Raw genomic sequence first — 13,203 nt, 5'->3', positions numbered from 1 at the left:
CACCATCCTTCCAGAAAAGAATTAGTCTTAGGTACAGATTTATCAGATGTGCTTATATAATAACACTGTTAGACATAACTTGTGAAAGAAACTTTCCTAAATTTTTCAACATAGCTTTTTTTTTGCAGTAATACTCAGAAGTAAAAATTAATAATTTACGAATTCTCATAAGCAATATACTGAAATAAAAACATAAGACCAGAAATAAGGTCTTGTTGTCTCATCTAAATTGAGAAAAGTCTTGCACGTTTTGCTCCTGACTGTTGATCCTTTTCAGTAACATTTGCCATGAAGATATGAGATAATACCTTGAAAGTGAGCAGCCCTCTTCAGTTTAAAAGCCACATGCTGTATTGGCATTGAACGTGGGAATTAGGAAGGCAGAATGAGATGCATTTGTAGTCTTATCTGCATGCCAAAATTCAAATTGTTTTCCTGGCTATGGTTTGTATTATAACACTGTTGCTGGTTCTGACACAGACACAGTTCCAAAGATGTGGGTATTTGTTTGAGTAAAGTTTTTATCTGCATGTTTTGCAGCTCAGCAGAGCAGCATAAGTAGGAAAACATGAAAGAGAAATAGTGAAAAAACAAATAAAACACATCATTCTGAAGCCATTTCCTCCTGCACAGATTTACTCCACAAAGACTTGCTTTGTTTTATATGCTTCGCAAGGTAGAATGTGTTAAAGACAGACTATTCAGTTAACAGAAAGTATGTATATCATCAATAAGAAAGAAGGAAGACAATAGGAAAAAATGAGATACAACAGACATTTGCAATATATCTTTTTCAAGCTGTGGTTGCCTGGGTAAGTGAAATTTAAAAGATCTAGCCCAGTAAGGCATGTTGATGACATTTTCTTTTATAAATGAGTAATTCTGTTTTGGAGAGAATTAATAAGGAGCAATCTAACAAAGATAGTTTGGAAGAAAGGCCTTTTTTAGTAGCTTGGATATCGTCAAAAAATTGAAAATTACTTCTTCCAGTAAGTAATCTTGTACTCTGATAACAATATTTACTAAATCTAACATATCACATGATGTACTAAAAGAGTTCAATCTTTTAGCAGCTGAATCTTCTTCATATACTCATATATAAACTTTTCCTTAATATCAGATTAAATCCGGGAAGCACTGTGCCTTAGTTTGTCTACCTCAGAAAATTTCTTTTCTGTAGATTCCAGATTCATTCCAATGACATTATAGTTTCCAGAATTTTCTGTAGATTTTTCAAAGAAAATTAAAAATTGAAAAAATTTGAAAATTTCTGAATTTTTGTTTCAGATTTCTTTGGTTATTTGTTTTAGTATTTCTTTTGGATATTTGAATATTTTAAATCTTCTGCTACAGTCAGTAGGAGAAGACTATCATTTTAGTGCTGATGAAAGTACTTGTTTTCTTAGAGTATGTATAGTGTTCTTCTTCAAAATGAATCAGTAGACAAAACGTTCCGATTAATTTTTTTAGGGATTATGGAAATACTTGTTTTACCAGAATATATGCCTTCCCCTTTTCTCAGAAAGCTTTTGTCCAGCAAAGTGACATCACAATCAAATTTTTCATTGAGATTTGACTATACCTCACAGACTGTGAAATCACCTGAAGGTTAATTCTTTTGATTGCTTCACTAGTGCCAGAGAGGAGGAGTCCTCCATCTGTGTCAGTGCGGAAGGGTCCTTCAGCATAGCAAACTGATACACACCAGTTCAGAGCCTGGTTTTGCAGCCCGTGCAGCCTATCAGGGCTGGACCCTTAACAATGCTCCTGCAATTTGTCCTGAAGGAAAACCTGACAACAGCAGTAGGTTGTCATTCTCAAAATGTGTCAGCACTAGAGAGGGATAAAGTATTTTCTCAGTGGTTTTGACTCCTAGCTAACCGTGGTAGAATTGTCCAAAACAGTAGTTTTGGAAGAAAGTGTGTTATAGCTTTTGCGTCTCATTCCCCTTCGTTCCTCTCCCTAAAAGAGTGTGATTTTTTTTCACAGTCCCGCCTTTTCTAATCCCCGTGTTCTTATTCCAGTTCCACTGGAAGTGCTTAGCCAAACCTATTTCTGTTTCTCGGGCTTCCCCATTCTCAGTTTGTCCACAAAGTAACTCTTAATCTTTGGTTTTTTTTGTTTTTCATCTAAATCATAATCCCCAAACCGTGCCTCCCTTCTTAATATGAGGTTCTCCTCTTGTTTTCCAGACCCTTGGTCTCATTTTCTTGACCCAGCTAGATCTGTTGCTCAAGCTCTTCAGTCAAGTTGTGCATTACCAATTTTGACCTCCAATCACCCCAGGAATCATTTGGCACTTTGCTGGACTGGTATCAGTCTTCTGCCATACCAATCAGGCCATTTCTTTGCTTGACCAGTCACAGTTTCCACCACAGCAACCATGTCGGTGTCCTTGCCCTTGACACAAGTTAGATAGTTTCTGCCCTCAACACCTTCCATTAAACCCACTAGAATACTGACATTTTTTTACAGAAAAGATATTTAAATGTTAAGAAAGGAATGTTTTTTTCTTCCTTACTGTTTTTCTTGATATGCCTAAATTATTCTTTGTTGGGCTTTCTTAATCAAAACATAATTTCAACCTGCGACTTATTTCAGCACTGCAAGTTTCACCACAGATAGATAAGATGATAATGAATTAAGTTAATGGAATTAGAGTCTTACAAAAGGAAGTATCAGGCAAACTTTAAAAAAGGCATTGGCACTTCTCTATCTCTCTTGAGTTTCTTCTTTGTCCTACATTTTCCTAATATTTTCTGAAGACAGATGATAATTAACAGCCCGTATAAACATTTGAATGTCACTTCAGAATGTTGCGTTCAACATAAGTATATACCGGCTGAACAACAGGGCTCGTTTCACCAATGCTACAGGTATGTGTGGAATAACATAGTCCAGGGTGCTCTTTAATATTACAGGTTCCAAGCACTCATGAGTTTTAGATGATTTTTTCCCCAGACAATTCAATTCTCTTCTCTGCTTAATTTTCACATTTAGTATTGAGGTCCACCATATTTAGTCTGTGACAGTAGGTCAAGTTGCCTAAGTCTGAAAGCCTCTGCTCTCTTGTTCCCTTCACAAATTTAGAGACTTTTAGCAGCAGACTGTAAGTGAGATTTTTCAAGCAAAAAGGTTGCATCAGTTAGTACGACTGGTGATTTTAGAATGATAATCAAATAACAAATCTAGAAAGTGCTGTGGTGTCAGGCATGCTATAATTACAGTAGACAACTGTGTTTAAAATGATACTTGTAACAGATCCAGTATATATCAGAATTTTGTGAATGTATGAAAAGGGAGCGCTAACTTTTGAGCATTTGGATTGCATGCACAATACAGACAATTTTTTTATCATTGTTATTACCTTAAATAAACCTTTTACTGGGGCTAGCAAGTGCATGATGCCCTATTTACCTTCTTCATAAAGCAAATAAAGCTAGCTATTGACTTACTTTTTTATGTTTATATCCAGTAGAGGAATATGCAGAAATAATTTCCATTAAAAAAGAGAAAGGTGAGTTTGCAATTAATGACTTTCTTCCTACAAGTTATTTCTAGTTATCAAATTGACACCCACTGGGAGTTTGAATTTTAGATTTTTTTTTTTAAAGTAGACCTGTTTGGGAGATCTCTTGTTGAGTAGTTTCGTAGAAAAACTTTTATTATTATTATTATAGCTTTTTGAGGCAACGTACTGCTTTCAGTTAGTTTTATTCAGGGATAATACCTTTAGTCCAGAATGGAAAACGCCTATTTGTTGAAACTATAACATGTCCCATAAACTTTCTGGTCTTGCCAAAGGGCCACTGTGAAGAGATCAATGGCAGAGTACAGCGCATCCATCCCAGGTCCTCTGTGGCCTTTCAGGCCTTGCATCAAAAGCTCGGTCTTTCACATCCTGGCTGTATGCTCTAACTGTAGGGTGTGCTTTGTCCCTGTTTTTTTGAAGAAATCTCATATTCACCTCACAGTGAAACATTGTGGAAATACTAAAAATTTGGGGAAAAAATTATTTCTATGGTTTGTTACCTAGGGAAAGCAGTAAGTCATTCTCAGAAGGATCTGATTTCAAGCACCATTTTCAAGTGTGCTTCTTAAATAACAAAGACTTAACCTTTGTGTGAGTCAGGCAAAAAAGAGGAAAATATCACTGGATTAAATATACTGGCATTTCTGACACACCACTCTGTGTTCCTGCATTGACTGTGAGCTGGCAGTCAATAAATAAACCTTGCATCTGAGTTCATAGCACAAGGGAGCTCTGAAGTCTATTTCAGATTAGAACTGTCATAGTGAACAGCTACACTTTTTAATAGGGAATGTGCAGCAGAGGAAAGAAATAGGCACCAGAAAATCAATTGCATGAAAACTAACTTCTCTCAAACGCTAGTGTTCCTCCAGTCCTTTTCCCAAAAACCTAACTGACTAATAGTTATCTTCTAAAACCCTGTCAGCCGTAATTTTAGAGCGTAAAACTCAGCTTTCCTAACAAATTAGGCCAATTCTGTCTATGCTGAAAATATGTGTTCCTAAGGAGCCTTTAAAATATATGATAGAAGGAAGTGTTAACTGTATGAGCTAGTGCTCCAAAATCAAAAAGGAAGAAAATCTCCTCACTTGTGAAAAACTAAAAAAAGAGGTACTGCCATGATCCCCTTATTCGGAATAAAGATTGTTCATCTGAAGGCTAACAAGATATGTCATTTTCACTATTAGATGTGAGTCTTCCTAGAGCACGTCAGTATATCTGAAAGTGGCTGTGAAATACAAAATCAGAAAATATGTGTGTGGCTTTAGGGGTTTTTCATCCAGCCATTCCAGAATACAAACATTCTAGGGGAAATGGAATTATAGCTGAGTGGAATAATGGGTTTAAAAGTAGAATTAGAAATAATTTCTAATTTCATGCTACAAAGATGTCACTCAGCCTTTTAGTAAAAATCTGTTTGACATGCAGAATCTGGCTTTCTGTGATCACACTAAAGATTTGTGCTGTTATAACGTAATTAATGGGAATTAAATTGCGCAGTTGTTTCTGGAAGAACATAGGAGAGACTCATGGTCACAGTTTGGAAGCTGTAAACCTTAATGATCTCTTGTCTTTTTTTCCCTAGCTCCTATCCGCTACTTTCAATGCGTCTTCCTAAATGGACCTAATGGATACGGACTGCAATTCCCCACTAATCCACCATTCAAAAAAGAAGAAAAGATTCACTCAAAGACTTCTAAGAGAAAGACGAAGAAACCTGGGCAGTAGAGAGACTGTCTCCTGCAATTACTCATATTCTGCACTTTATCTTTTCTGCTGAGGTCCGCAGTAGTTACAGTGGTACCCGTCATTGCAGGAATGCAATCAGCTTGTTCATATGCACCTGGAAAAGTTTCCATTTCCATGGGGCAGAGGCAAACAAGCAGTAATGAACTGTGTTTGACAAAGGCAGAAATGTAAAAGTGCTGCATTTCATGTTGAAAGGCTGCAGTGCTAACAAAGCATTGGCCTGTCTGTGGGTATGACTCTGTGTGCGTGTGTGTGCGCGTGCGCGCATCGGTGTTTTCCTGCCTCTTCCGCTCTTTTTGTTTTTCTCTACCTGTTCAGCATTAAAGTGAGTCTATTTTCCATTTAATCATATTTAGGGAGGGAAAGGATGTATGTAACTGTTATATCAGCAAGATTGAAGACTACCTGCAATCCTAAATCATTTCTTCTTAATGTTCAATCAAATTGCTGACAGGAAAAAGCCTCACTAAGTCATGAAAATGTGCTCTGTGACTGGTGCTATTTTTACGTCTCATTGACCAGTGTAGCCTGAAGCTATCACTTACTCTGAGCGGCTCAGTGTACTCTCAGTAAGTTCACTCTCCAAGCCATGTTAATGATGCATATTTACTTTTAGCTTGAAGTAGTAAAAGCATGATGTGTTTGGCCTGCCTGTTGTTGAAATCCAAACTCTTCACTTTCTAAAGCATAGAGCGAGCAGAGAAAGTGAAGCAGCATGGCAAAGGGGAGGAAAACCAAGGGTGTGCCAACATGAAGGTGCCAAGAAACAAAGAAAATCTTTTTTAATACTTTTCCTTTTTGGAAACAGTTCTTACCAAATTAGACTGACCTGTAGCACAGACCATGCAAATGGGCAATATAGCAGCCAACCATTTGCTATTAGAATAAGTCTGACGGAAAGCTGTGATGTGAGATGTCACTCATGAAACTAAATTAGTCCAGATTTCCAGATGAGAATGTCAATTTGATAAAATATCAGATCAGTGAGCAAAAAAACCAAACAGGAATGTATGCAGTAGTCTGGGTAGCTGATTTTACTAGATGAAGGGGAAGGATTTCCTCCAAATGCACGCTACTGTTGATAAATTATAGATGAGGACTGCAAGTAGATGTGCCAATCCTCAACCTTCCTGTGTTTATTTCTGCAGAAATAACTGATTAGTTACCTTAAAAAAGAGGTGGGGTGACATTTGATCTGTGTGAAGGCACATAACTGTAAATTGGCATCTCAACTGTTTGTGTGTCAGGTAATGTAAATAATCATGCACTTTTTGCAAGCTGCTATTTGTATTTTATCACTATACTTTTGCATTTAACCTATGAAAAATGCAGCAGTGACCTTAGTTATACAGTTACCAGGTGAAATGGCAAGAGGTTCAACACACCACCTGGCTGCTCGAAGAATCTGATCGCGCGAGTAACTATACAGTGCTCTTCTATTTTTAGCATAGTTCAAGATAATATCACTCTCTTCTCCCGCCTCCTCTCCCTGTCGCCCTATTCTTATCTTAGTCAAATAACTGACTTACGTGAATTTCAGATAATCAAGTCCTTGGCAGGTTAGGGCAATTCAGAAAGCTTTGTTGTCAGGTTACTAACTCAGGTTAGTACAGTCTGATTATGGCTCTCTGCCCTGTGTGAACCGAGTTCTTGTCTTAGAGCACTCCGCATTGCACAGTTCCTGAGCTGCAAAATCTGTCACAGCAACCATCAGCCTAGACAGTGGTTTCTGGAGAGAGGTAGAAACCCTCTTGCCCGAGAGGTAGCTGTTCCCGTGTAGGGACACACTGCACATAAAACTGCTCGGTGTAAACACCTCCACTGTCACCTGTGAAACCCGTACTGGAGATAATTATAGGACTGTACAGCTGCCAGACAAGAATTTTTCATGATGAAATGACAGTCTTTAATTTCTTTTCAGTAAGTCTTTTTATATTTCCAGTGGCCTTTTTTTTCCTTCTTCTTTTGTGATTTTGTGTATATTATTATGGATGCTATTGCCTTAGGTTTTTACTGTGAAAGCTGTCTTAAAATCTTTATGAAAATCAGTTAATTTAATTCAGAACTTTATCCAATTTGAGTAATCAGGACAACATTTTGTTATGCTATAAGCTACTATTCTTTCCAGCTTCTTTTACTAAAATGAATTATGTGCATTACAGTTGATCTCAATCTTTCCTTCCCATTTGAGTTGGGAGATGGCAAGAATATGTTCCTGATCTCATTCCCATAATGTTTCAATTAGATATCTGAATGGGTCTGGAAATACAAACATTAAATATCAGTGAACAAGTGGTATAGAAACAGCCGTTTATTGTCATTTTCTAATCTCAGCCACTGCCTGGAAGAATAGAGGAAACACAGATCTCCTCTCAAAGTGGCAATCATTTTTCTCCATAAATTAAATTTGCCTAAAATCTTAAAAATAAGTTATTTGAATTGCATGGCTTTACTCAAATTAGCCTGAAATATTGCAAAATCATATGTTGGTTGTTATTCATTTTGAAAAATAAAGAGTCTAAATCATGTGCCAGGGGCTATTTTTTTTGTGAATCCAAAAGTGAATAATAAGGCTTTACATATACACAAGTCATCTATTCTTACTAAATGTATGCAAATCTTTTGAATATGAAGAGATGGCATTTGTTACCATTAGTTAGTCTGGAAAATGAAAGTTAGATAGATTCTATGCACTTTCTGCCACTGCTGAGTGTTGACTCAGAATGGCAGCAAATTCTTATTCATCCAACACGCAGGGTCTCCACTTAGGACACAGCACAGAACATGCAATCAGTACACCTCTGCAAAGATTTACCCTGTTGCAACCTAAACCGCTAGAACTACACTGACAGCTTTTTTTCTTTACAGTTATTTACTACTTAGTACAGCCTAGTTTAGATGAAATATTCCCTGTAGAAAAAATCTGTTATGACACTGTGCTTTAATCCAAAATAGTATGAGAAGTGCAGCAAGCACAGGTGTAATTCAGTTGCAGGGGGACATGTCTTTACACAGCAGGGCACAGGCAGGTACTCAGGAGAGCAGATGAAAGCCTCTTCCTTTTCCTACTCTACTTAATGCTTTGTTTCCACTCCAGCATCCCACTGTATTACCTACTCTGTACAGAAATGAAAGACTTTATTACGGAGAACACTGGCTATCTAGCTACTTGGACTTCAGTTAGCTGCTGACTGCCCACAGTCACACACACCATCAACAGCACTTCCTTCCCAGGAATCAAGATTTTGGAATCCAAGGAAAAAAGGAGAAGGAGTAGGTGGATGGTGCTGGGAGAAGGCAAATGGGAAGGTGCAAGTGGTTGGTAACTGACAAAAAAGGAGTATTGTAATGTGTTATGAGGACCAGGTAGAAAAAGAAAGGTAATTTATTTTGGAGAAGACAACAGGGGGAAAAAAGAGACAAGTTATAAGGAGAACCTGGGATATTAAGGGAGATATTGCACACAGGTGAAAGAAATGGGTTAAGCAAAGATTACAGCAATGAAGGCAGAGCTTCAGGGTAACCTTTGGAAATGCAGGAAGAAAATAAAGAGAATTTTAGAGGGGGTACAAAAAAGAGAGGGAAGCATAGGGTTTGGACAGTAGGCAAAACTGAAATATTTGGGGAGAGAAAGAAGATTAACTTGAGAAAAATATCTAAAATATTAAGAGCAAGAAAGATCGTGTCTGACAAAAGGATAATACTTAAAGTTATTTAACAGGAAACAGGAGGCTTTGTTAATCTTAGTTAAGTATTTTAAATATTTGATATCTGGTTCTTTATTCAACACTCGGAGGCAGGTACCTTAGAATAGCACTCCAAAGCTACACGCTGGGAAGAAACCACTAGGAAATGCTGAGCATAGGAGGGTTTCTGATATATAGCCACTGTCTGAATGCAGTTTTCAGATATCTCTCGAGAACTGCAGGCAAACAGAATCAATCACAGCAGCTTTTGCTCCAGAACCTTGGAGCTCACCTGAAAGTAGATATTTACAGCTATAATTTCAAAGGCTAAAGCAGGGCATGGCTCTTCATCTGAAGCATCACTTTCAAACCGAGGAGGTAGAAGTCCAGTCTCTGCTTGACAGATCCCGTACTTTCTCTAACCTTTGGGGAATGAGATAAAATGGGGGTCACCAAAAGAAAGCAGTAAGAATTTTATTTGATGTACCTGGCATACTTTGACAATGTCTATTAGATAAGACTCCAAAATATATAAGCACAGGAATACCTTACTCCTGAAGTCTGCCTAGTCCTGGGCAGAAGATGAGTGCTGAGTTGCTCCTATGGAATATGCACAGGAGAAGAACCTCTAAAGGCTCAGCTTCATGAAAGTTCAGGTGATATTTCTGCTTTCTTTTAATTTTCCAGAAGGAAAAAAAAACAAAGGCAAATGAAAACATGAAGCATGTATTATTTATATACCTGAAAATGTCACCAAATATTAGGATCTTGTACCGTTCATTTAATGAAGTCCTCCAGAAATTCCCAGATAGCCAAATCCGTAAGGAACCACATTATTCATCCGTGGGAAAAACCTCCATAATCATTGTACCCCTCAATGTAGGAGAAGTCTTAGCCTTTCTATTAAACAATGAAATAACATGACTTGTCGTCTGTACTTTTTGTCTTGGTTTATGGATTCCTGTGTGTGCTCCTTGCTTATGATACATCCTCTGTACAACAATCTATTCTGCAGCGCTCATGTCTCAGGGATAGTGTTAGTTATTACTGTATACACCTATCAGGAGTTTTCTTCATTTCCCAATCTTGTCTCTTATTATGACAGAAATAGTGATCTTTTTAGAACATCATTCTATTTCGCCTGGTCCAAAAGCCTAACAATTTAAAATGCTCATTGATGCTTTCTTTTGGGAAGGTATTGCAAAAAGATGCGTTTTCCAGATATCACTGTTATTTCACGGGGGGGAAAGGAGGTTCTGTTTTACCAATATGCACCAGATAAAATTTGTTTATAACTTTGGATGTATTTGCACTAATTTCAAAGATAAAAATATATTCCAGTGACCAATGTGACTGCTGTGTTCCATTTGGTTTCATTCTTGTCTAAGAAAAGCCTAAGTGGTTTCAATTCATAGAGATGAAAGATACTTTGACTACAAGCCAACTTCTTAGATTTGTTTTTACCTGAAAGCTTTTGTTTTTATTTTCTCTTAAGACTTTCTTTTTACTTTCTCTTCAGACTTCTTTATTAGCATGCCTATATCCTAATTTTTTTTTCTCAATCTACTAATAGGAAATTATAATAGAGAAATAATATTACTGCCACTGTGAACCAGCAATCACTGAATAAGATTGGTAGTGGAGGTAATAAGCAGCTTTTTCCTGGTAAGTGGGATGTTTGCTACTGTAATCGTACAGTTTCCTCATTTTTGCGCCTAATTTTGCTCCGAAGTACATTTATTCTGCAACCTACCACATACTAAGTTCCAGCTAGCAGGAAGAAAAATTCTTTGAAACCAAATCACCAAACCAAATAGCTGCAATTATTGTAAAGAGTAAACAGAAACACTTTAATCAGCTTCTTCCTTATTCTGCTGAAGGGCACTATGAAACGACGGTCTTATAGTTTTTAGACCCTATAGACAAATGGCAAAATAAATCTGTTGACGTTAATGCTCCAAAACACTTTCCAGCCGGATGACAAAGATAGAAATGCACATTTATTGCAAGCCACCTACCATACTTATTTTCTTTCAGAAAATGAACAATGCAGAGGAGGAGCCTTGAGTACCATGCTGTTAAATTAGAGCTTAGCTGTGGCATTTAAACGAAGAAAAGATGACATGAAGACAACTTGATGAGAACCTTCTGCATGTCTCTGTAAATATAATATCTTCCTGTCAAAGTGATATGGCCACCCTTTCTTAAAACAACTGATTCTCTCTGTTCTCTCCTTGACCTTTATGTGAGGGGAGGTTAAATTTAGTGTGAGAAAATCTGAATAAATTTCTACTGTTTGGCAATTTTATAGAATGTGGAAGTCATTACTGTGTTCCACTAAAGTATATATATTTTATAGATATACATGTGTGTGTGTGTGTGTGTGTGTGTGTGTGCGCGCGCGCGCATGCGTGTGTAGATATGCATACATACTTGCATACCTACCACTGACATTTAATTTGAAATGACATGTTCTTTGATAGAATACATTAGTCAAGTAGAAGAAGGAAGCTGTAACATAAGTGGTCAATCAGAATAGCACTAATTATTCCTTTAAAATTCAAAGAAAATATATCAGAAAATTTTAAGAAAGTAGAATTGGAGAAAAAAGTAATAAAATATCTGCTTTTATGAGCAGATTTTAAAAGTCTACCTAACTGTTTAAAGTAAACAAAGCTTCTTCCTTTTTATTTATTTGCCAAGACTGTTTCTCCCTGAATTCCTTGCCAAAATAATTATCATCTCTGGGCTCAAGTCCAGTGGCTATTGAAGTCAACAGAATTCTATAGACTTTAAGGAGGTCTGGATCCAGCCATTAATGTGTTTTTTTTTTTTTTTTAACTGGTTAATCATTTAGCTAATCATTTTGGAAGCTTCCTTAAAATGTAGGAGATAAATTTGAAGTACCGAAGCATTTTTCCACATTATTGTTTACAAAGTGAAAGCAGAAAAGGCACTTGGAAAATTAGTAATGATGACAGTGAGGTTATTAAATGCTAAATGTCACTGAAAATTAAACATCTGGGTGCTTCAGCTTTCTGGAAATAAAACCAACATCTTGCCTCATGCCTCTAATTTGCCTGAAACTTAATGATTTCAGGAAAAAATAGTCTAGCCATTTTCAGAAGGTTTATAACAGCACTGTTGATGCCCTATAGTTTCACCTTGTTAGAAGTAATATCAATGATAAGTCCGCGTAATCCAAAGCCAGGAAAATTGTCAAATACATCCAGTTCTGGGATACTTACTTACATTTGTCATAAGGATATTTTGTAGAACCATCTGTTTGTGGGTAGCTTTATCTTGGATGGTAGTGATTGGCACACTGCAATAAAATGGGTTTATGCCATTTAATTGACACTGTAAATTCTCTGAAAAAAATCCAGCAGTAGAGCAATTAACTCTCTCCAATTAATGGTGTTGAGTGCAACCCCATTTGATAGATTTTATCCTTGACATTGAGAATCCTGCTGTAAGCACTCCTATGATGTGCAACCATTATTGGTCTTTTGCTCCCAAGAGTGTACCTTTCTCTACTTTTATTTAGGCGTATGTATGGATTTAGAGTGTTAAAACCATTCTAGAATAGTAATATGCTCTAAAGATCAAATCGCTGGCTAAGAAACAATGGCTTAGTTTTAGTATGGAGCCGAGTTTTTTAGGCTTATACTAGGACTATCAGTATAAGCAATCTGAAATTCATGTCAAATCAAGCCCTTCCATTATTTTGTTTTAATCAAAACTTTAAAGTGGAAGAAAAATGATTGAAAAGTAGGTTAGGAGGCTGCTTGATACTTAGTATGATTACTCAGTATTATTGTGGAAGGCCTTCTCAAGCACTTCTGTACACTTTAAAGGTTGTTTTTAAATAATAGGAATGGACATTCAAACCTAAAATCATGTGGCATAGACAATAGCTTCTGAGTTGCCAGCAATGGTTGCTTTTCAAACGGAGGATGGCATCTTACCTATTGATGACTCAGATACCAACTACTTGAAAATCACATTTAGTGGAGCTGTGCCACTTCAGCAATCTGAGGATGTAGCTTTCAAGGTCATTGCTAAAATAGCATGCAAAGACTGATGGGAAGAAATGTGAGTGTGTGTGTGTGAACTGCAGCAAGGCACCTGTAGTCCTATAGGCATGCACATACAGACAGCTGTACTCTGACCCCCAGAGCATATTTGTGAATTCATAGAATTTAAAGTAAAAAAAATGATCTTCCATAGGCCCTC

General features: G+C 37.0%; 1 protein-coding gene across 1 annotated transcript in view; it reads left to right on the top strand.

Moving 5' to 3' along the window:
• The window catches only part of TRDN (triadin), a 238,734-nt gene extending 228,471 nt beyond the window's left edge, over window positions 1-10,263 (top strand). Inside the window, exon 39 of the mRNA XM_068938174.1 lies at window positions 5,118-10,263. Within this exon, the coding sequence (XP_068794275.1) occupies window positions 5,118-5,260 (143 nt within the window). The 3' untranslated portion in view covers window positions 5,261-10,263. The remainder of the gene's footprint in view (window positions 1-5,117) is intronic.
• The last annotated feature ends 2,940 nt before the right edge of the window (window positions 10,264-13,203 follow it).

This window comes from Struthio camelus, chromosome 3 (genome assembly GCF_040807025.1).
Source record: "Struthio camelus isolate bStrCam1 chromosome 3, bStrCam1.hap1, whole genome shotgun sequence".
NCBI lineage: Eukaryota > Metazoa > Chordata > Aves > Struthioniformes > Struthionidae > Struthio > Struthio camelus.
The sequence above is the reverse complement of the archived record's forward strand: the minus strand, read 5'-3'. Positions and strand labels throughout refer to the sequence as shown.